The 24,067-nt window shown below is 45.1% G+C and overlaps 1 protein-coding gene across 3 annotated transcripts in view; it reads right to left on the reverse strand.

The window, feature by feature from the left end:
* The window catches only part of DRG1 (developmentally regulated GTP binding protein 1), a 36,886-nt gene extending 17,813 nt beyond the window's left edge, over positions 1–19,073 (reverse strand). For 2 of the 3 annotated variants that reach the window (XM_055251626.2, XM_055251629.2), the window contains exons 1-4: positions 18,843–19,011; positions 17,815–17,938; positions 15,089–15,264; positions 6,458–6,527 (exon numbers count right to left, since the gene is read on the reverse strand). In XM_055251626.2, coding sequence (XP_055107601.1) covers positions 6,458–6,527; positions 15,089–15,264; positions 17,815–17,938; positions 18,843–18,884 — 412 coding nt within the window. In that variant the 5' untranslated portion in view covers positions 18,885–19,011. Of the gene's footprint in view, positions 1–6,457; positions 6,528–15,088; positions 15,265–17,814; positions 17,939–18,842 lie in introns of all 3 variants that reach the window. The other variant, XM_055251628.2, reaches the window with a different exon arrangement.
* Between the last annotated feature and the right edge of the window lie 4,994 nt (positions 19,074–24,067).

Consider the following 24,067-nt stretch of genomic DNA (forward strand, 5'->3'; position numbering starts at 1 on the left):
CTGCAGATTGACCTCCTGGGCTCAAGAGAGCCTCCTACTACCTCAGCCTCCCAAACAGCTGGGACTACAGGAGCACACCACCACGTCCAGCTATATATATATATATTTTTTTTTTTTTGAGACAGAATCTTGCTGTCACCAGGCTGGAGTGCAATGGTGCGATCTCCGCTCACTGCAACCTCTGCCACCCGGATTCAAGCGATTCTCCTGCCTCAGCCTCCCGAGTAGCTGGGACTATAGGCACAAGCCACCGTGCCCAGCTAATTTTTATATTTTTAATAGACACGGGGTTTCACCATGTTGGCCAGGATGGTCTCGATCTCTTCACCTCGTGATCCATCTGCTTCGGCCTACCAAAGTGCTGGAATTACAGACTATGGAATTACAGCGCTGGAATTACAGACTGTGAGCCACCACGCCCGGACGGCCAGTGATATCTTAAGCCCAGTGACTGAAGTGATAGAAAAGGAGGTCAGAGAGGCAGCCAGGGGCCAGGTCATTTACCGTAGCTTGTAAGCTATGGTAAAGACTTTGGATCTCATCCCAAATAATATGGGAAAACATCAGAAGGTATAGCCAAGAAATGACATGATCTGACTTCTTTTTTTTGTTTGCTTTCTAGAGACAGAGTCTCACTCTGTCACGCAGGCTGGAATGCAGTGGCGTCATCTCACCTGACTACAACCTCCGCCTCCCAGGTTCAAGTGATCCTCCCATCTCAGCCTCCCAAATAGCTAATTTTTGTATTTTTAGTAGAGATCGGGTTTTGCCATGTTAGCCAGGATAGTCTGGAACTCCTGGCCTCAAGTGATCTGCCTGCCTCTGTGCTGGGATTACAGTCATGAGCCATCGTGCCTGGACTGATCTGACTTCTTATACACAATCATTCTAGCTGTAGTGAGAAGATACTACAGAGCAGCAGGATAGCAGCAAGAAGGCCAGTTATGGGGCTATAATGTTCAAGACAAGACATAATGAAGGAAGTGACAATATAGGTGAAGAGTTTGGAGTCACTACAAATCAAAGGGGAAAAAAACAGAAGGTGTTGGGGAAAGTGGCCCATTATACAGAGAAAATTAAAATTGGATACCCTTCTAATATCAGATATAAGAGTAGTCTCCAGGTGAATAAAGGACCTAAAAGTATAGAAAAAACAGGAGACTGTATCTAAGACCTAAGGAAAGATAAGGACTTCTTAAATTAAACTTTAAAAGCACAAACCATAAGAAAAAATAAAGAGTAGGCCAGGTGCTCACACCTGTAATCTCAGCACTTTGGGAGGCTGAGGCAGGCGGATCACTTGAGGTGAGGAGTTCTAGACAAGCCTGGCCAACATGGTGAAACCTCGTTTCTACTAAAAATACAAAAAAATTAGCCAGGCGTGGTGGCGCACACCTGTGGTCCCAGCTACAAATAAAGAGTAGATTCTAACAAAATTAAGGATTTTTATTCAACAAATACCACCTTGGACAAAATTAACAGGAGAAGATATTTATAATGTCTAAAGCTGACAAGGAATTAATATCAAGAGCAGTGCTATCCAATAGAAGTTTCTGTAATAATGAAAATATTCTGCATCTGTACTGTCCAATACAGTAGTTACTAGTCACGTGTAGCTAATAAGCACATAAAATGTGGCTTACATAACTGAGGAACTAAATTTTAAATTTTATTCAATTGTAATTAAATGTTAGTCAGATGTAACTAGTAGATATCATATTAGACATAGAATTTAAGAGAAATTCTTGAAAAACAGTAAGACAACAATCACTGCCTGGGCAATATATCGAGATTCTACCTCTAAAAAAGTAAAAATCAATTAGCCTGCCATGGTGGTGCATGCCAGCAGTCCCAGCTACTCAGGAAGCTGAGAAGAGAGAGACTCTCTCGAGCCCGGGGTTTTCGAGACCACCCCGAACAACATAGTGAGACTGTCTCTCAAAAAGTAAAAAATTAGCGGGTATGAGGGTACATGCCTGTAGTCCTTAGCTACTCAAGAGGCTGAGAAGAAAGGATCACGTGATCCCAGGAGATTGAGGCTGCAGTGAGCTGTGATCATGCCACTGTACTCCAGCCTGGGCAAGAGAGCAAGATCCTGTCTCTAAAAAAAAAAAAAAAAGAAAATGTGCCATGAACTGAGAAGCATGATTAACTCAACCTTTTGGTAGAGTTTCCTCCTTAGCATAGTAGTCAGCATGTCAGTCACATAACTCAATGTTTTTCACTTAAGGATGAAAAAGGGGGAAAAAAAGAGTGGCTGGCCTCTAGATATATTTCAAAGGTAAAACCAGCTGGATACAATAACGCAGTAGATGCAGGGGATGAAAGGGAAAAAAAGATTTGACCTAAAAGTTCTGAAGGATAAATTTGCCTTTACTGAGATAGAAAAGACTAAGGGAAGAGCAAGTTGAAGATGGGAGATCAAAAATTTCTTTTTGTTTTTCAATTTTTTAATTTACTTTCATTTTTTAATAGAGATGAGGTATCACTATGTTGCCCAGGCTGGTCTCAAACTCCTGAGCTCAAGTGATCCTCCCACCTCAGCTAAGATCAAGAATGTAATCTTACACATGTTAAGTTTGAGACACCTAATTAGACATCCAAGCAGGGATATGTTGGCAGCTGGTATGCAGTTCATCAGAGACAAATTACTGCCACACATTTCATAATCATTAGAATACAGATCCAGACATTTAAAACCAAAGAACTAGATGAAATAACCCTCATTTGACATAGAGCAGAGACAGAGAAGAAAAGAATCTCCAAGATTAGGCATTGGGGCAATCCACATTTAAAGAGTCTGATGATGGGGCAGATCAAGCAAAGGAGACCAGGAAGGTGCCCTGGTGTCAGAGATCAGGTAAAGCAAATACTTCAAGGAGGGAGTGATCAACTGTGTTACTCTCTTTAGAAAGATGTGGACAATAAATTGGCCATCAGGTTTGACAACAGGGAAGTCATATGTGTCCTTGTTAAGAATAGATAGGAGTCGGGAGGGCCCGGTGGCTCACGCCTGTAATCCCAGCACTTCGGGAGGCCAAGGTGGGTGGATCACCTGAAGTCAGGAGTTCAAGAACAGCCTGGCCAACGTGGCGAAACCCCACCTCTACTAAAAATACAAAAATTAGCCAGGCGTGGTGGCAGGTGCCTGTAATCCCAGCTACTCAGGAGGCTGAGGCAGGAGAATCACTTGAAATCAGGAGGCAGAGACTGCATGAGCCGAGATCGCGCCATTGCACTCCAGCCTGGGCAACAGAGTGGGACTCCATCTCAAAAAAAAAAAAAAAAAAAAAGGCCGGGCGCGGTGGCTCACGCTTGTAATCCCAGCACTTTGGGAGGCCGAGGCGGGCGGATCACGAGGTCAGGAGATCGAGACCACGGTGAAACCCCGTCTCTACTAAAAATACAAAAAATTAGCCGGGCGTGGTGGCGGGCGCCTGTAGTCCCAGCTACTCGGAGAGGCTGAGGCAGGAGAATGGCATGAACCCGGGAGGCGGAGTTTGCAGTGAGCCGAGATTGTGCCACTGCACTCCAGCCTGGGTGACAGAGCAAGACTCCGTCTCAAAAAAAAAAAAAAAAAAAAAAAAAAACCCAGAATAGACAAGAGTCTAAGAGAAAATAGTGCATCCATGAAACAAGAACAAGATGCTAAAAAAAGGAAAAATCAGAAGACAGAAACAAAGTCTTAGAAATTAAAAATAATACTACAGCAGAAATACACTCAATAGCAGAATTAGAAGATAATGATGAGAAAATCACATAAAGAAAAAATTAAGAGACAAAAGATAATTTTAAAAAATTAAAAGGGCCGGCCGGGCGCGGTGGCTCACGCCTGTAATCCCAGCACTTTGGAAGGCCGAGGCGGGCGGATCACGAGGTCAGGAGATCGAGACCATCCTGGCTAACACAGTGAAACCCTGTCTCTACTAAAAACACAAAAAAATTAGCCGGGCGCGGTGGCGGGCGCCTGTAGTCCCAGCTATTCGGGAGGCTGAGGCAGGAGAATGGCGTGAAGCCGGGAGGCAGAGCTTGCAGTGAGCAGACATCGAGCCACTGCACTCCAGCCTGGGTGACAGAGCCAGACTCCATCTCCAAAAAAAAAAAAAAAAAAAAAAAATTAAACGGGCCAAGTGCAGTGGCTCACACCTGTAATCCCAACACTTTGGGAGGTCAAAGCAGGAGGATCACTTGAGCCCAGGGGCTCAAGACCAGCCTGGGCAACAGAGCAAGACCCCTACAAAAAAATTTTAAAAATTAGCCCACACGGTGTTGTGTATCTGTAGTCCTAGCTACTCAGAAAGCTGACATGGGAAGACTGCTTGAGCCTAGGAGTTCACAGTTACGGTGAGCTATGTACGATCAGGCCGCTGCACTCCAGCCTGCATGACAAAGTGAGACTCTATCTTTATAAAAAAAAAAATTAAGAAAATTATAAACCCAGAAGTCCAGCATTCTATTAGCAGTCCTTCCATAAATAAGGAACTCAGAAATAGAGGAAATTATCAAAGAAAACAGAAAAATTTCCCATAAAATGAAAGATATGAGTCATCATGCTGAAAGAGTCTACCACACCAGGAAAGGGAGATGGAAATTAAAAAAAAAAAAAAAAAAAAAAAGGCAACCCAGGCAAGATGGCAAAACCCTGTCTCTACTAAAAATACAAAAAAATTAGCCGGGTATGGTGGCACGCACCTGTAGTCCCTACTACTCGGGAGGCTGAGGTGGATAACCTGAGTCCGGGGAGTCGAGGCTCCAGTGAGCCAAGATCCCACCACTGCACTCCAGGCTAGGTGATGGGAGTGACAGCGAGCGAGACCCTGTTTCAAAAAAAAGAAACGAAAAGAAAAAAAGGCTCCACCAAATATCCAGCAAAATAAATCAAAGAAAAGAAAGAGAGGGCCAGGTGCGGTGGCTCACACCTGCAATCCCAGCACTTTGGGAGGCCGAGGCAGGCAGATCACGAGGTCAGGAGATCGAGACCATCCTGGCTAACACAGTGAAACCCCATCTCTACTAAAAACACAAAAAATAGCAGTGCGTGGTGGCGGGCGACTGTAGTCCCAGCTACTCAGGAAGCTGAGACAGGAGAATGGCGTGAACCCGGGAGGCAGAGCTTGCAGTGTGCCAAGATGGCGCCACAGCATTCTAGCCTGGGCAATAGAGTGAGACTCCATTTCAAAAAAAAAAAAGAAAAGAAAGAAAAAGGAAAAGCCCAAGCCAAGAATTAGTTTGCTGAAGTAGCTTTTTTTTTTTTTCTTTTTTTGACACGGAGTCTCGCTCTGTGGCACGATCTCGGCTCACTGCAAGCTCCACCTCCTGGGTTCACGCCATTCTCCTGCCTCAGCTTCCAAAGTAGCTGGGACTACAGGTGCCCACCACCACTCCCGGCTAATTTTTTTTTGTATTTTTAGTAGAAGCAGGGTTTCACTGTGTTAGCCAGGATTGTCTCGATCTCCTGACCTCATGATTTGCCCGCCTCAGCCTCCCAAAGCGCTGGGATTACAGGTGTGAGCCACCGTGCCCGGCCTGAAGTAGCTTTTAAGATCTTCCAGTGAGGGAAAAAAATTGGTTATTTATCAAAAAACAAAAAAAAGTTCTAACTATTGGACTCAACAGCAATAGTAGATGCTAGAAGATAGCATTCTTCAAATTTCTGAGGGAAAATGACTTCTAATTTATAATTCTATAAATAGCCAAATTAATGACTCCAGTACAAGGGTAAAATAAAAATAACCTTCAAACATGAAAGGACAGCACTCTGGGAGACTGAGACAGGCAGATCACTTGAGCTCTAGCCTGGACAACATGGTGAAACTCCATCTCTACCAAAAAAAAAAAAATTAGCCAGGCATAGTGACACAACCCTGTAGTCCCTGCTACCTGGGAGGCTGAGGTGGGAGGATCCCTTGAACCCGGGAGGCAGAGGTTGCAGTGAGCCAAGATTGTCCCACTGCACTCCAGCCTGGATGACAGAGTGAGCCACTGTCCCCCCCCCCAAAAAAAAGAAAAGACAGAAAAATTTACCTGTATCACTCATCTTCTCTGGGGAAGTTATTAAAGAATGTGCTTCAGCAAAACATCCCAAAAAAGTAGACACTGCCTATAGGAAACAGAAGATCCCACACAAGAGAAGAGCAGAAAATCTCAAGATGACAGCCATATAAAATGTCTAAAGCTGCATTGTCCAATACAGACTCCACTAGCTCCTTAATTGTACTAGGCACATTTCAAGAGCTCTATACCCATACATGCCTAGGAGCTACAATGTTAGACAGCAGAGATTCAGAACATTGCTAATGTTGCAGCTGAGGTCCCTTCAAGTTTCACCTCTAATGAGAAGTCAGGTGAAACTATGCCCTTCACTGTGGTATAATCTCCAAGCCTAGTAGTCCCTGACTAAAGGAATAGTACCGGAGAAGGGAATGATATCCCAGGATGGTGGCACTTGACCACTCACCTGCAATGACTTGACGACCTCTACCTTTCCCATCCTTGGCACCTTCAATGATACCTGGGAGATCCAGGAGCTGCAAGATTAAGAATGAGGGAAGAGGATGAAAGAAAAAACTAGTTATAAATTTGAAAATATCAAACAATTAATTTATTTCTCAAGTACCTATCATTTATCAGACCAAAATCCAATATTCCTTATAAGTGAGTGTGTGAATATTACTTTTAATAAAAGCATCTACTAAATGTCAGCTACAGGCTTTTTTTTTTTTTTTGGAGATGGAGTTTCGTGCTTTTTGCCCAGGCTGGAGTACAATGGCACAATCTCAGCTCACTGCAACCTCTGCCTCTCGGGTTCAAGTGATTCTCCTGCCTCAGCCTCCCAAGTAGCTGGGATTACAGGCACCCGCCACCACGCCTGGCAAACTTTTTTGTATTTTTAGTACAGACGGGGGTTTCACTATGTTGGCCAGGCTGGTCTCAAACTCCTGACCTCAGGTGACCCAGCGGCCTCAGCCTCCCAAAGTGCTGGAATTACAGGGGTCGGCCACCACGCCCAGCCTATAGGCGTTTTTTGTTTGTTAGTTAGTTTTGGGAGAGGCCAGCCTATCGGCGTTTTTTGTTTGTTTGTTTTGGGAGAGGAGTCTCACTCTGTCCAGCCCAGGCTGCAGTGCAGTGGTGCCACCTCTGCTCACTGAAACCTCCCACCTCCCGGGTTCAAGCGATTCTTCTGCCTCAAACTCCCGAGTAGCTGGGACTACAGGTGCACGCCACCACGCCCAGCTAATTTTTGTATTTTTAGTAGGGACGGGGTTTCACCATATTGGCCAAGCTGTTCTCAAACTCCTGACCTTGTGATCTGCCTGCCTAGACCTCCCAAAGTGCTGGGATTACAGGTGTGAGCCACGGCACCTAGGCCGGGCTTTTTATGTACTTTACCTCATTGAAAATGCCTAACAACCTGTGAGAGAAGGATACCAGCTGAGGTTCACAGTTGGTAAGTGACTTGTCCAAAGTCATAGTCCTAATAGGTTATAACCCATGTTTTCTAGCCAAAATCCATTATTCTACATTATTGTTTGTTTGTTTGTTTTTAAGAGACGGAGTCTCACTCTGCCACCCCGGCTGGAATGCAGTGGCGCGATCTCGGCTCACTGCAACCTCTGCCTCCCAGGTTCTAGCAATTCTCCTGTCTCAGCCTCCAGAGTAGCTGGGACTACAGGGCACACGCCACCACACCCGACTAATTTTTTGTATTTTAGTAGAGACAGGGTTTCAATGTGTTGCCCAGGCTGGTCTCGAACTCCTGAGCTCAGGCAATCCACCCACCTCAGCCTCCCAAAGTACTAGGATTACAGGAGTGAGCCACCATGCCCGGCCAATTCTACATTAATATTTTTCAGTGTTCCCCCACTTTTCAGAAGGCTGAGCCTCCATATAAATTCCTTACAGCAGGTATCAGCTGAATCTTGATATTTACGTATGATACATATTGAGATTTCTGCAAATCCCCCAACTCACAAAAATTTTTGTAGCCGTTCTTAAGCAGGTACAACCGAATCACCTGGAAAAACTTTTAAAATGTAGACAGCTGAAACCCATCCCTGCAGATTCTGATTTGAAGGGCCAAACTAGGGTTCAGATATGGATCTGTACTTCAAAAGGCTTTACAAGTGACTCTGATGTGTGTCCCCAGTAAAAAATGACTGCTCAGGCTGGGCCCAGTAACTCACACCTATAATTCCACAGCACTTTCCCAGAGGCCGAAGCAGGCAGATCGCTTGAGCTCAGGAGTTCGAGACCATCCTGGCCAACATGGTGAAACCCCGTCTCTACAAAAAATACAAAAATCAGCCGGGTATGGTGGCACACTCCTGTAATCCCAGCTACTGTGGAGGCTGAGGCACAAGAATGGCTTGAACCCGAGAGGCGAAGGTTGCAGTGAGCCGAGATTATGCCACTGCACTCCAGCCTGGGTGACAGAGTAAGACTCCGTCTCAAAAAATAATAAAAATAAATAAATAAATTTTAAAAGATTTTAAAAAGATAAAAATGACTGCTCAACTGCCCAGGAAATGCAGTAACGTAAAACTTCACAGAAGTCAGTGTACCTAAATGATGTGATTGAAAAAACCAACCCCACAGCACATGTGATTCAAATTTACATCCCAGCAAAATTATAAACTATTAATTTGACTGCCCTTAAGACTCAGTCAAAACAGTTAAAACAAATATAAAATCTAAAAATACCAAGGATCTACTGTATGGCCAATACTGAATTATACACATAAATGAACTGAAAACAGAGATGCAGCTTATCACTTAAAATATCTTTTTTTTTTTTTTTTTGAGAATGAGTCTCGCTCTATCACCCAGGCTGACGTGCAGTGGTGCAATCTTGGTTCACTGCAGTGTCCGCCTCCCAGGTTCATGCGATTCTCGTGCCTCAGCCTCCTGAGCAGCTGGGATTACAGGTGCTCACCACCATGCCCCACCAATTTTTTTGTGTATTTTTAGTAGAGACAAGGCTTCACCATGTTGGCCAGGCTGGTCTCGAACTCCTGACCTCAAGTGATCTGCTGGTGTCAGTCTCCCAAAGTGCTGGGATTACAGGCATGAGCCACAGTGTCCAGCCTTGTTTTTTAATACGGATTCTCAGCTGGGCGTGGTGGCTCAAGCCTGTAATCCTAGTACTTCGGGAGGCCAAGGTGAGCGGATCACCTGAGGTCAGGAGATCGAGACCAGCTTGGCCAACATGGTGAAACCCTGTCTCTACTAAAAATACACAAAAAATTTAGTGGGGCATAGCGGCAGGCACCTGTAATCCCAGCTATTCGGGAGGCTGAGGCAGGAGAATTGCTTGAACCCGGGAGGCAGAGGTTGCAGTGAGCTGAGATCACACCACTGCACTCCACCTTGGGCGATGGAGCAAGAGACTCTATCTCAAAAAAAAAAAAAAAAAAAAAAGAAAGAAAATGGGGAGTCTCACTCCATCGTCCAGGCTGGAGTGCAATGGTGTGATCTCGGCTCACTGCAACCTCTGCCTCTCGGGTTCAAACAATTCTCCTGCCTCAGCCTCCTGAGTAGCTGGGATTACAGGTGCCTGCCACCATGCCCCACTAATTTTTTGTGTGTATTTTTAGTAGAGACAGGGTTTCACCATGTTGGCCAAGCTGGTCTCGATCTCCTGACCTCAGGTGATCCGCTCACCTCGGCCTCCCAAAGTGCTGGGATTATAGGCTTGAACCACCACGCCTGGCCAAAACATAATTTAAATCAGATATGCTTTGCTCTAAGAATATAAGAAATTACAGAAATATACTTTGCATTAAATAAATCACAATGAAAACTGATTTAGGAGGTGCTAGACAGTTCAACTTCTCCATTCAAGAACATACTCAAAAAAAAAAGAAAAATGAAAATAAAAAATAAAAATAAAACAAACAAAAGAACATACTCATGCCCAGGACAGTGGCTCATGCCTGTAACCCCAGCACCTCAGGAGGCTGAGGCAGGTAGATTGCTTGTGTGCAGGGGTTCGAGACCAGCCTGGGCAACATATTGAGACTCTGTCTCTACAAAAAAATAAAAAATTAGTCAGGCATGGTAGTGTATGCCTATAGTCCCAGCTACTTGGAAGGCTACGGTGGGAGGATCACTTGAACCCAGGAGGTCAAGGCTGCAGTGAGCCATGATCGTGCCCATGCCACTGCACTCAGCCTGGGTGACAGAGCCAGGGAGAATTACCATGAGGCAAGAAGTACAATAATAACTGTTACAGACAAGACCCACAGATAGATGCTAAAATGAGCAGGCAAAAGTTTGAGGAAAAACAGGATTTGCATCTTCTTGAAGTATCTCCCCTAAAATATATATTAACTGTCCAAAAAAAGGTAACTTTAGAGAAGCCCTACAGACACAACCATAACCAACTGATTGGGGGACAATATCACCAATAAGACATACTGGCAATATGAACCCCATGGTAGGAGGCACTGAGAATGACAGTATCATTTCTGTGGTATTCTTGCCAAAAATACCTAATACCTCAGTCTAACCAAGAGAAAACATCAGACAAACCCAAATTGAGGGACATTATACAAAATAACTGATCAATACTCTTTGAGAGTGACAAGGTCACAAAAGATAAGACAGAGACTACTGCAGATGGCAGACAAATAGACAGAAATAGCTAAATGCAACATGGGATGATCCTAGATAAAAATTTTAGAAGAGAAAAAGGACACTGGTGGAAAAAACAGGTAAAAATTAAAATAAGATCTGTAGTTTAGTGAACACTGTTGCAGAAATGTTCATCTATCTCTGATAATTTTTATGTGATTATATAAGATGTTAACAACAGGAGAAGCAGGCAATGATATGAGAACTCTTTGTACTATGTTTGCAACTTTTTTTTTTTTTTGAGACAGGGTCTCATTCTGTCGCCCAGGCTGGAGTGCAGTGGCACAATCTTGGCTCACTGCAACCTCTGCCTCCCAGGTTCAAGCAATTCTCCTGCCTCAACCTCCCTAGGAGCTGGTATTAGAGATGCCTGGCTAATTTTTGTATTTTTAGTAGAGACAGGGTTTCAACATGTTGGCCAAGCTCAAAAAGTTTATACAAAATGAGAGAAAAAAAGACCACGAGACAGAATTAAAAGCTCACCAACATGAATGTAAAATTATGCAGAATGAAAGAAGCCTATGGAAAAGAAAGTGCATTTATATCTATATGTGGTTTTTGTTTATATAAAGTTCTTAACATGTAAACTAATCTATAGTAACAAAAAGCGGGTAAGTGGCCAAGCGCAGTGGCTCACACCTGTAATCCCAACATTTTGGGAGGTCGAGGCGGGCGGATCATGAGGTCAGGAGTTCAAGACCAGCCTGGCCAACATAGTGAAACTCTGTCTCTACTAAAAATACAAAAATTAGTCGGGCATGGTGGCACATACCTATAGTCCCAGGTACTCAGGAGGCTGAGGCAGGAGAACACTTGAAGCCGGGAGGTGGAGATTGTAGTGAGCCGAGATTGTGCCACTGCACTCCAGCTTGGGCAACATAGTGAGGTCTCAAAAAAAAAAAAAAAAAAAGAAAAGAAAAGCCCAGGCATGGTGACTCACGCCTATAATCCCAGCACTTTGGGAGGCCGAGGCGGGTGGATTACCTGAGGTCAGGAGTTTGCGACTAGCCTGATCAACATGGTGAAATACCATCTCCACTAAAAATACAAAAATTAGCTGGGCGTAGTGGTGGGCACCTGTAATCCCAGCTACTTGGGAGGCTGAGACAGGAGAATCTCTTGAACCTGGGAGGTGGAGATTGTAGTGAGCCAAGATCGTGCCACTGCACTCCAGCCTGGGCAACAGAGTAAGACTCCGTCTCAAATAAAAAAATAAATAAAGCCCCCCGCCACACACACATGCCCAGCAGTATGAGCCTAACTGATGTTAGCAAGAACTTAAAAGGATAATCTACATGAATAATCTAAAACTGTTAAAACTGGAATATGACTATAACATCAAAGATCATCTGAAAGAGAGAATAAATAAACTGAGAGAAAAAGTGCAAGGGCTTTCTAACTGTGGCAGCTGAACACAGGCAGAAAATTTATTAAGGCCCAGCCAGGCACGGTGGCTCAAGCCTATAATCTCAGCACTTTGAGAGGCATGTGGATCACGAGGTCAGGAGTTCGAGACCAGCCTGGCCAATATGGTGAAACGCCGTCTCTACTGAAAATACAAAAATTAGCCGGGTATGGTGGCATACGCATGTAGTCCCAGCTACTTGGGAGGCTGAGGTAGAACAATCACTTAAATCCTGGAGGCAGAGGTTGCAGTGAGCCGAATCACGCCACTGCACTCCAGCCTGGGCGACACAGCAAGACTCTGTCTTAAAAAAAAAAAAAAAAAAAAAAAAAGAAGAAAATTTATTAAGGCCTCTACAAAAGTAAAGGCAACCTAAATTTAGCTTTTCTTCAGAGGGAAATGTTTTAAAAGTTAGGTTGAGGAATTTAAATGTAGCAACTAATAATCCAACATTCAATAACAACATACAATAAAATAGTCAATGCTTAATAAGCAACATTCAATAAAAAGTCAATGCTTTATATATCCGAATTTCATGTTACAACCAACCGAAACCTAAGAAAAATATATTTATTTAAATCATGGGGCCGGGTGCAGTGGCTCACTCCTGTAATCTAGCATCTTGGGAGGCCGAGGTGGGCAGATCACTTGAGGTCAGGAGTTCAAAACCAGCCTGGCAAACACAGTGAAACTCCGTCTCTACTAAAAATACAAAAAAATTAGCCGGGCGTGGTGGCATGTGGCTGAAATCCCAGCTACTCAGGAGGTTGAGGCAGGAGAATTGCTTGAACCCCGGAGGTGGAGGTTGCAGTGAGCTGAGATCACGCCACTGCACTCTAGCCTGGGACAGAGCAAGATGCTGTCTCAAAAAAAAAACAAACAAAACCACAGAATTACAGAATTTTAAGGAATTGAATGTTAAACTACTTCAAACTCCAATACCTTTAGAAGTTAAAGCAGGCGAGGCCGGGCGCGGTGGCTCACGCCTGTAATCCCAGCACTTTGGGAGGCTGAGGCGGGCAGATCACCAGGTCAGGAGATATCCTGGCTAAGACGGTGAAACCCCATCTCTACTAAAAATACAAAAAATAGCCAGGTGTGGTGGCAGGTGCCTGTAGTCCCAGCTACTCAGGAGGCTGAGGCAGGAGAATGGCGTGAACCCGGGAGGCGGAGGTTGCAGTGAGCTGTGATTGTGCCATTGCCTGGGCGACAGAGCGAGACTCCGTCTCAAAAAAAAAAAAAAAAAAAAAGAAAGAAGTCAAAGCAGGCAACTTAAACACACCAATCAACTGTGTATAGTGCAAAAGGAGTTCTAGGGACTTTGGCAAGGTAAAAGCTGAGTTCTAGGGACTTGGCAAGGTAAAACCTAAGTCCCATAATTTTCAAAGCACTGTACACCCACTTTGTAGGCCAATATCTGCCTATGTGATACATTGGTCTTCTTTATAACATCTGTGGTGAGCGGTAGTTCACCCATTACTCGAACTTCTTCAGACATAGTAATTCACTAAATAAGAGGTACCACTCCATTTTTAGGCACCTTTACTGTTAAAGACCTTCCTTACAAAAAAAAAACAAAACAAAAACTCCCTCTTTAAGTGGTTCTAATTCTGTATACTTCCCTCACCAAGTCAGATAACAAGTCCTATCCCATGAAACAGCTTTTTAAAAAACATTTCTGGGAAGTCAACTTAATCCAGTTAAGATTAAGGACACCTGGCTAGGCGTGGTGGCTCATGCCTGTAATCCCAGCACTTTGGGAGGCTGAGGCAGGAGGATCACGAGGTTAGGAGTTCGAGACCAGCCTGGCCAATATGGTGAAACCTCGTCTCTACAAAAAAATACAAAAATTAGTCAGGCGTAGGGGTGCGTGCCTGTAGTCCCAGCTTACTCAGGAGGCTGAAGCAGGAGAATCGCCGGATCTCAGGAGGCGGAGGTTGCAGTGAGCCGAGACTGCACCACTGCATTCTACCCCGGGAGATAGAGACTCCGTCTCAAAAAAAAAAAAAAAAAAAAAAAGGATACCTACTAGTATGCTTACATAACTCAGTTTCTGGAGAAAGCCAAAAGAGAATGAAAAACAGAGGCAGAGGACAAAGGGAGGAAAGAGAGCACCATGCCAAAAAAAAGTTGGGGGACTCTAAGGTCAGAAGAGACTGAAATGAATGAAGGTTTTCTGGGAAAGAGAAGGAGAGGAGTTAAGCAACTCTCTATTTTGAAATACTCAAAAGTCCTGAGAGAGGTGTCAATAGCATCCTATTAAAAAAAAAAAAAAAAAAGTTATTCTCTTGAGCTGCCAAAGTTGTGACTCTCAACAAGATCTGAAACCAGCTAGAGTCAAGCCATGGTCCAGATATGTCCACACTGCTTCATTCTTGTTATATACATTTGGACATGGGATCCCAGAAAGGGACATGTGTCTCTGCATGGGCACCTGACCAGCTGGAAAAAAGGCCATTAAAAATACAACCAGGGGGCCGGGCGTGGTGGCTAACACCTGTAATCCCGCACTTTGGGAGGCCAACGCGGGCGGATCACAAGGTCAGGAGTTCGAAACCAGCCTGACCAGCATGGTGAAACCCCATTTCTACTAAAAATACAAAAAATTAGCCGGGCACGGTGGTGCTCACCTGTAGTCCCAGCCCCCACCCTCAGGTGAAAAAGTAGTTCAAGCCATTCTCCTGCCTCAGCCTCCCGAGTTGCTGGGATTACAGGCATGTGCCACCACACCTGGCTAATTTTGTATTTTTAGTAGAGACGGGGTTTCTCCATGTTGGCCAGGCTGGTCTCAAACTCCTGACCTCAGGTGATCTGCCTGCCTTGGCCTCCCAAAGTGTTGGGATTACAGGCGTGAGCCACTGCGCCCAGCCCCTTCTCTGCATTTTCACATGCACTATCCCATTTTATTATTGTACTGCTCTATTTCCCCTACCAGGTAGTAAGTGCCTGGTAGATCAAAGATCAGGCCTGGCATACAGTGAGCTCCCAATAAAGTTCTTCCTAAATGAAGAACAGATTTCTTTCCCTCCTTAGTCTGCAGGCTTGACTCACCTGGATCTTGGCACCTTTGTATCTGATGACACCAGGCACAGTGGTCAGAGTAGTGAATTCATAGGCTGCCACCTCAGAATATACCCCTGCCAGGTTACTAAGCAGTGTCGACTTCCCCACAGATGGAAAACCAACAAATCCAATTCGAGCATCACCTGTCTTGGCCACATCAAAACCTAAAACATCAATGAATACCAAAAAGAGGAGAGTTATCCCCAGGAGTGTTAAGACTCATATAACTTCTTTCATATTTTTACTGCCTATCCCTCTAGGCACTATTTCTCAAACTTTTTATGGTTTACCTTTAAAGGAGAACTAAAGCACACAAAACTTGAGGGCACAGCAATTCACAAAATTCAATGCAGTGTTTGATATAAAAAAACTGTATTCAAAAAAGTCAGGCACAGTGGCACACACCTATAGTCCTTGCTATTCCAGAGGCTGAGGCAGGAGGATCTCTTGAGCCCAAGAATTCAGGTCAAGCCTGAGCAACATGGCAAAACCCTGTCTCTACAAAAAATACAAAAATTAGCCAGGCATGGTGGCATACGCCTGTAGGTCTCAGCTACTTCAGAGGCTGAAGTGGGAGGATCGCTTGAGCCCAGGAGGTTGAGGCTGCAGTGAGCTGTGATCATACCACTGTACTCCAGCCTGGGCAACACAGCAAGACCCTGTCTCGAAAAAAAAAAAAAAAAAAGGTACAGCCCAAATATATGTATGAAAAATGATCCGAAAATAGGGTTGTTAGCTACTCTACCTATGGTGTAGCCCTGCTCTGCCTATGGAGCAGCCGCCCTTTTATAACTAAAATAAACAATTAATTAAAAAGAGTTTTGTTTTTGTTTTTTTGTCTTTCAAATTCTGTACATTGTATGACTGACTGGGTTTTCTTTTTTTTTTTTTTTTTTTTTTTTGAGACGGAGTCTCGCTCTCTCACCCAGGCTGGAGTGCAGTGGCGGGATCTCGGCTCACTGCAAGCTCCGCCTCCCAGGTTCACGTCATTCTCCTGCCTCAGCCTCCCGAGTAGCTGGGACTACAGGCGCCTGCCACCACGCCCAGCTAATTTTTTATATTTTTAGTAGAGACGAGGTTTCACCGTGGTCTCGATCTCCTGACCTCATGATCCACCCGCCTCGGCCTCCCAACGTGCTGGGATTACAGGCATGAGCCACCGCGCCCGGCCGGTTTTCTTTTTTTTACAATGGCTGCCAACAAGTTCAGAGTCAAATTTGTGGCCCTTCTCTACCAGGTGCACAGATCTTTAGTCCTAAATCTTATCTCTCTTGGCTTCAACTTATTTTTCCTACGTTTTCCCTTTGCATCAATTTTCTTACTTAATCTTGTTGATGATATAGATTTACGTATTTCTGTAAACCAATATAAATCTACTTTGTTTTTTTTTCTTTTTTTTTTTTTTTTTTGAGACAGAGCCTAGCTCTGTCACCCAGGCTGGGGTACAGTGGCATGATCTCGGCTCACTGCAACCTCCGCCTCCCAGGTTCAAGTGATTCTCCTGTCTCAGCCTCCTGAGTAGCTGGGATTACAGGTGTGTGCTACCATGCCCAGCTAATTTCTGTATCTTTAGCAAAGACAGGGTTTCACCATGTTGGTCAGGCTGGTCTCGAACTCCTTACCTGTGATCTGCCCACCTCGGCCTCCCGAAGTGCTGGGATTACAGGAGTGAGCCACCGCACCTGGCCCTACTTTGGTTTTCTTAAGATGAGATCTCGCTCTATCACCCAGGATGGAGTGCAGTGGCACCATCACAACTCACTGCAGCCTCAACTTCCTGGGTTCAAGCAGTCCTCCCAACTCAGCCTCCCAAGTAGCTGAGACCACAGACACGCACCACCATGCTAGGATACTTTTTTTCTTTTTTTTTTGAGACAGAGTCTCACTCTGTAGCCCAGGCTGGAGTGAAGTGGCACAGTCTCACTTGCTGCTACCTCCGCCTCCTGGGTCCCGGTTCAAGCAATTCTCCTGCCTCAGCCTCCCAAATAGCTGGGATTACAGGCATGCGCCACCATGCCCAGCTAATTTTTGTATTTTTAGTAGAGATGGGGTTTCACCATGACCAGTTGGCCAAGCTGGTCTTGAACTCCTGACCTCGTGATCCACTGCCTTGGCCTCCCAAAATGCTGGGATTACAGGTGTGAGCCACCACACTCAGCCTTTTTTTTTTTGTGCATCGTCTTTCATACCTATGGGGACCCCTCATTTGTAAGCCTGTAGAGACAGGGCTTTGCTGGTTCCGAACTCCTGGCCTCAAGCAATCCTCCCGCCTCAGCCTCCCAAAGTGCTGGAATTACAAGGATGAGCCACTGCGCCCAGAACATGTAAATCTATTTTGTATCAGTGCAGGATATAAATAAAACTACAGTACACTTAGACAATATCCATTTGCCTCTGAAACCGGCAGAATAAAAATAAACACAGTTTAAGAATTCATACTTAGAAAATATAAATCTACTTTAGTAGAACATCTTTGCTTATTTTTCTGTTTTTAAAAAACTTTTTTTTTTTTTGAGATGGGGGTCTATGTTGACCAAGCTGGTCTTGAACTCCTGGCCTCAAGTGATCTTCCTATCTCAGCCTCCCAGCGTGCTAGGATTGCAGGCGTTGAGCCACTGCACTGGGCCATCTTTAATTATTTTTAAACCACGTGTATGTACTATTTTGACAAAAATTATACCTAAAATACATATATATTGAAGAAGAACACAAACCTTCTCCTGGACCTCCACCACCACCACCCTTTGGAGTAATGAGTTCTCGACGAAGCTTAGCAAGACGAGCCTTAAGTAGCCCTAGATGGTGTGCTGTGGCCTTGTTCTTTTGAGTCCGAGCCATCTAAAAGGGAGGAATCACAGCCATAAATTAGAAGCAGTGAACGCTTCCCCCAGCTTTGAGAGAATAACTTTTTTCCCCAAGTCCTACTAATGTTAGCATACCCAGTTTACAGGCTTTAAAAGAGTAAAAGTCCATTATCTCCCCCATCCAGCTCATTTCCCTCACTACAAAGCAAAGTAAGGCCCAAAGAGGAGAGACGATTAAGGTCATTCCAATTATTTCCCCCAGACTAGAGTAAAACCCATCTGCGGGTTCCTTTTCTACTGTTTGTAGCTGTTAGGACCCATCTAACACTGGAACACCACTTTCCTAATTGTAAAACGTTCTGAGGGCCGCAGGCAATGGAATCACACACTATCCAGGAGGAATAAACTGCTCCCACACAGATGTCATTTTACTTCCAGATCCGATTACCCGGAGCAAATACTCTGAATCAGGGGGTCATTAGGGAAGACACTGGGAAAAGGGGGAATAAGGGGGACGGAGCGAAGGATGATGAGGAAAGATCCTGAAGTATCTGACCAAGTCAGAGATGGAATAAGGAACAGGATTCAGTGTTGCTCAGAGAAAAAGAAGAAAAACGGAAAGAAACAACATCAGAACAGGAGCCAAACACTGGAAGGGGGGAACGGACCAAGGGCCTAAGGTGCAGGGGTGCGGAACACGGGCCCGGGCAAATGGGAGTCCGAGAGCGTGGGCGCGGGACTACGGGAAAGGGGGCCCTGACTGAGAAGAGTCGGGAACTCCAAGTCGTGGCGGAGGGCAGTCGGAACACGGGACTCGCTGAAAGAAGTCGCGGAATCTAGGCCCGGTCCTGACGCGGCTCAAGGGAGAACAGGAAGGAGCGACGCCACCGAAGAAGGAATGCTCAGACTAAGAGTGAAGCGCCAGCTGCGTCCATTACCTCGGCTTCTATCTCTGCTATCTTAGCTAAGGTGCTGCTCATCGTGGCGAGTACCCTGTGGCCTCGACACTGTCTTCCTTCACACACCCGCGAGCAAACTGCCACCCCCACCGGGCGCTACTGCAGGACGCAGGCGCGGTACTTCGAATTCTCGCGAGAGAGTTCCGCGTAAGGGTCACCGTGAGTCGCTTAGCGTGGAGCTGTCTCCTCCCCCTCACCCGACCCCGCCCCGTCCCGCGAGCCAGTGCGGTGTCATAGAGCCCGCGGGAGCGGGGGCCAGAGAGGCCACTCCTGTTTGGGCCTCCCCGAGCGCGCGGAGGGTCGCGCGCAGCTCGGCCCCGCCCGGCAGGACCCGCTCCCCGCCGCACTGCATGGTACTGAACGCTTAAGTCGTGGTGGAAAGCCGACTCATGCTCCGCACCCCTGTTCCTCGCCAGCATCTGCGGGTCCTGGGTCCCTTTTTCACAGCTAGGGTGACACCCCGACGCCCTCCATGGTCTTGCGAGGGCGTAGAGACCCATCTTCAGCCTGTCTCACCCCCTTAGATAAAGACAATGCCCCCTTTCTATCATTCAAAATTATTTTTAGGTCGGTTTTGTTTATTCCGAACCCCTAGTAGAGCACATGGGGAGCCCACAATAAGTGCATACTTGAATGCATAATTCCCAGAGAACTGCTGCTTGCAACATAGTTTGTAATACCAAAAAATTGAAATCTATATTAACAACCATCAGTAGGAAAATAGATAAATGAATAATGCCTCTATCCTGTTTTTGAAATATGATTACAGCCGTTAAAACGTAGATCTGTGGTTTGACTGGCTATCCAGGACATGTTAAATGGGAAAACAACTAGCAGAACGGCACCTACGTAGTGATACCATTTATGTTATTTTAAAAATTAAATGTACATTTATATAGGTGTACGTGTATGAACGTGCAGTTTAAAGGCCTAAACAGAAAAATACATCAGAAGCTCTTAACTGTGGGATGGGATGCAAGGAAAGGGCCTTTCACATTTTATTCCACAGAATTTTGAAGTTAAATTTTTACAAGATGAATGTATCCATTTATTACTTGTGTAATAATAAAATTTAAAATTTCAAAAGACTCCTCTTCCCCAGGTGTCTTATGAAGAGGAAGCCAGGACGTCCAGCAACTGTGTGGTGGTTTTGAAAGCGGTTTGCCTCAGGATCAATGGGTTGTTTTGATAGACTGATTATTCCAGCGGGAGTAGACAGGCCAGGCTTAACCAACAGGGCTGGCCTCCACCCAGCCCTGGGAGGGAAGTTTAATTTAGTTAAATTTGTAAACAAGAACTATTCTAACTTCCCAGAGACAAAAAAGGGAGGTTTTCTCGTGCATAAAGGGGGAGAAACAGAAAGGAAAGCTTTTACAGAAGGTCCCCAAAGGGCCAAAGAGAGTTTCTTCTTTCTTTTCTTTAACCTCAGCCTTTTTCATAAATAAATTAAGGGATGATGAGGTAATTAGATCCCACACCATTAGCAATGGAGGAGGGAAGATGAGGAGGTCCAGCTGGAATGGGACATGATCAAAGATCAATCTTAAAAGACAGATAAAATCAAATCAGCAGGCCTATCCTAACTTGAAGTACTTAAGGAATTAATTGGCTGACAATATCAGGGGCATCACTGCTCTGTGAGTAGGTGCTCCTTAGCAAATCTGTTATATGAGGCCTGCAGATAAGTTAACACTTACTGCTCAAAGACACCCTAGGACCCACCTTGGGGCCCTAAACTGTCGATAGGCACCAACGAGTAACACTCATTTTCCCCAGAGTCCTGGGTGGCCATCCTGTTCATGCAATGGTTATTTACGGAGCTCCAACTGCTGCCTGGCACCGTGACAACACTGGGGACAGAGTAGACAGTGAATCAGGTATGTTCCTGCACATAACAAGTATTTAGGCCGGGCGCGGTGGCTCATGCCTGTAATCCCAGCACTTTGGGAGGCCGAGGCGGGTGGTGGATCACGAAGTCAGGAGATTGAGAGGTCAGGAGATTGAGACCATCCTGGCTAATACAGTGAAACCCCGTGTATACTAAAAATACAAAAAATTAGCCGGGCATGATGGCATGCATCTGTAGTCCCAGCTACTCGGGAGGCTGAGGCAGAAAATCGCTTGAACCCGGGAGGTGGAGGTTGTAGTAAACCAAGAATGCGCCACTGCACTCCAGCCTGGCGACAGAGGGAGACTCAGTCTCAAAAAAAAAAAAAAAAAAGTATCCAGGCTGGTGCCGGGCACAGTGGCTCACCCCTGTAATTCCAGCACTTTGGGAGGCCGAGGCAGGTGGATCACCTGAGGTCAGGAGTTCGAGACCAGCCTGGCCAACGTGGTGAAACCCCATCTCTATTAAAAATACAAAAATTAGCCGGACATGGTGGCGGGGGCCTGTAATCCCAGCTATTCAGGAGGCTGAGACAGGAGAATCGCTTGAACCCGGGAGGCAGAGGTTGTAGTGAGCCAATATCATGCCATTGCACTACAGCCTGAAGCCAGGATGACAAGAGCAAGACTCTGTCTCAAGGAAGGAAAAAAAGAAGTATCCAGGCTGAGAGGCCAAGGCCAGGACCTTAGGTTCAGCTCCTAAGAGCCATAGCTACCCCATGTCTGTTAAGTACCAACTGCAGCAAGGAGGGCCCATTTGGTCATATGAATAAAGCACTAGCACCTTAGTATTAAATGTGTAAAAAATAAATAGGCCGGGGACAGTGGCTTACAGTTTAATCCCAGTGCTTTCAGAGGTTGAGGTGGGAGGATCGCTTGAGGCCAGGAGTTCAAGACCAGCCTGGGCAACATAGGGAGACCCCCCCCCATTTCTACAAAAAAAAAAAAAAAAAAATAGCCAGTCTACAAAACATTTAAAAATTAGCCAGACGTGGTAGCGCGTACCTGTAGTCCCAGCTATACATGAGGCTGAGGCAGGAGGATCACTTGAGCCCAGGAGGTCAAGGCCACAGTAAGCGATGATCATATCACTGCACTCCAGCTTGGATAACAGCAAGACCCTGTCTCAAAAAAAAAAAAATTATTCAGGCTTGGTGGCCCACATCTGTAGTCCTAGCTACTGGGAAGGCTCAGGCAGGAGGTTCACTGGAGCCCAGGACTTTGACGTTACACTGAGCTATGATCCCACCACTGCACTCCAGCCTGGGTGAAAGAGCGAGAAACTGCCTCTAAAATAAATAAATAAATAAATAAATAAATAAATAAATAAATAAATAAAACAAAGATTGACAGAAAAGCTTCATCTCTTGCTGAGACACTCCCACCATTGCAGAACAATTATATGTGGTCAAATATATAGGCTTTCTCTGGAACTGTTTTACTTCTCTTGACTCCCATTAAACCATGATCCCTGGCCAGGTTCGGTGGCTCACGCCTGGCTCACTCCCAGCACTTTGGGAGGCCAAGGCAGAAGGATTGCTTAAGCCCAGGAGTTTGGGACCAGCCTGGGTAACACAGCAATACCTCATCTCTACGAAAATAAAAAAAATTAGCTGGGTACAGTGGGCAACATGACGAAACCCCATCTCTACAAAAAATCAGTGTGGTGGTGTAATCTCAGCTACAGGGGAGGCTGAGGTAGGCCCAAGAAAACGAGGCTGCAGTGAGCTGTGATCATGCCACCGCACTTCAGCCTGGGTGACAGAGTGAGACCCTGTCTCAAAAAAAAACAAAACAAACAAAAAAGAAAAAAACAAAACAAAAAAGACATGATCCCATGAGGAAGGAGTAATACTATATCTATCTCCAGCACCAGCAGATGTGCAGCTACAACAACCTCTTGAAAGATATTTAAAAAATGGAAATTGTAAGAGAGAAATTGTTTTTTTTCAAGAAGCAGAAAAGATGTTTGAAGTGATGTATATCCCAGTTACTCTGATTTTATGACACATTGTATACATGTATCAAAATATCCTATGTAGCTCCAAAATATGTACAACTAGTAAATATCAACAAAAATTTTAGAATAAAATAAAATAAAAAGAAAGAAAAAGTATTTAATTTTTTTTTCTAAGTAGCCTGTATATGTTATTATAGACACCTTAATAATTGAGTCGGGTTGATGGAAGAAGTAACAGGATAATGATACATGAAAAATCCATGTTTGTTATTTATTTATTTATTTATTTATTTATTATGAGACAGGGTCTCACTGTGTCACCCAGACTGGAGTGCAGTGATGCAATCTAGGCTCACTGCAACCTCCACCTCCAAGGCTCAGGCCATCCTCCCACCTCAGCCTCCCAAGTAGCTGGGACCACAGGCTTGCACTGCCATGCCCGCCTTCTTTTTTTTTTTTTTTTTTTTTTTTGTATTTTTAGTAGAGATAGAGTCTCACCGTGTTACCCAGGCTGGTCTTGAACTCCTAAACTCAAGTGATCCACCCACCATGGCCTCTCAAAGTGCTGGGATTACAGGCATGAGCCACCACATTCAGCCATTACCATTTTTTTAAGCCTACCTTCTAAACGGATCAAAATTCCAAGTATATTGTAGCAGTAGAGAATGGGAAGCCCTGGATGAAGGATAGTGATTAACGTCATTACTGAGTGATAGATGTTTTCCTTTTAGAATGGGGAATCTCAGATGGGTATGGTGGCTCACACCTGTAATCCCAGCACTTCGGGAGGCCAAGGCAGGAGGATCGCTTGAGCCTAGGAGTTTGAGACCAGCCTGGGCAACACGGCAAGACTCCATCTCTATGAAAAAATAAAATAAGAAAGGGGAATCTCAGGAATGAGCACATCCAGGGCATGATGAAGACAGTTCTTCCCTACAAATGTGTCTCGTAAATGGAAAAAATAAAAGCGTATGAAAGTATTCCTGGCCGGGCGCGGTGGCTCACGCTTGTAATCCCAGCACTTTGGGAGGCCAAGGCAGGCGGATCACGAGGTCAGGAGATCAAGACCACGGTGAAACCCCGTCTCTACTAAAAATACAAAAAAATTAGCCAGGCGTGGTGGCGGGCGCCTGTAGTCCCAGCTACTCGGAGAGGCTGAGGCAGGAGAATGGCGTGAATCCGGGAGGTGGACCTTGCAGTGAGCCGAGATTGCGCGACTGCACTCCAGCCTGGGCGACAGAGCAAGGCTCCGTCTCAAAAAAAAAAAAAAAAAAAAAGTATTCCTTAAATCAACGTCTGCTTCTTTCGTCATCCAAGTTGGTGATCCCTTGATCCGTGTCTAGTCATTTCAGTTCAG

This window comes from Symphalangus syndactylus, chromosome 18 (genome assembly GCF_028878055.3).
Source record: "Symphalangus syndactylus isolate Jambi chromosome 18, NHGRI_mSymSyn1-v2.1_pri, whole genome shotgun sequence".
Lineage (NCBI taxonomy): Eukaryota > Metazoa > Chordata > Mammalia > Primates > Hylobatidae > Symphalangus > Symphalangus syndactylus.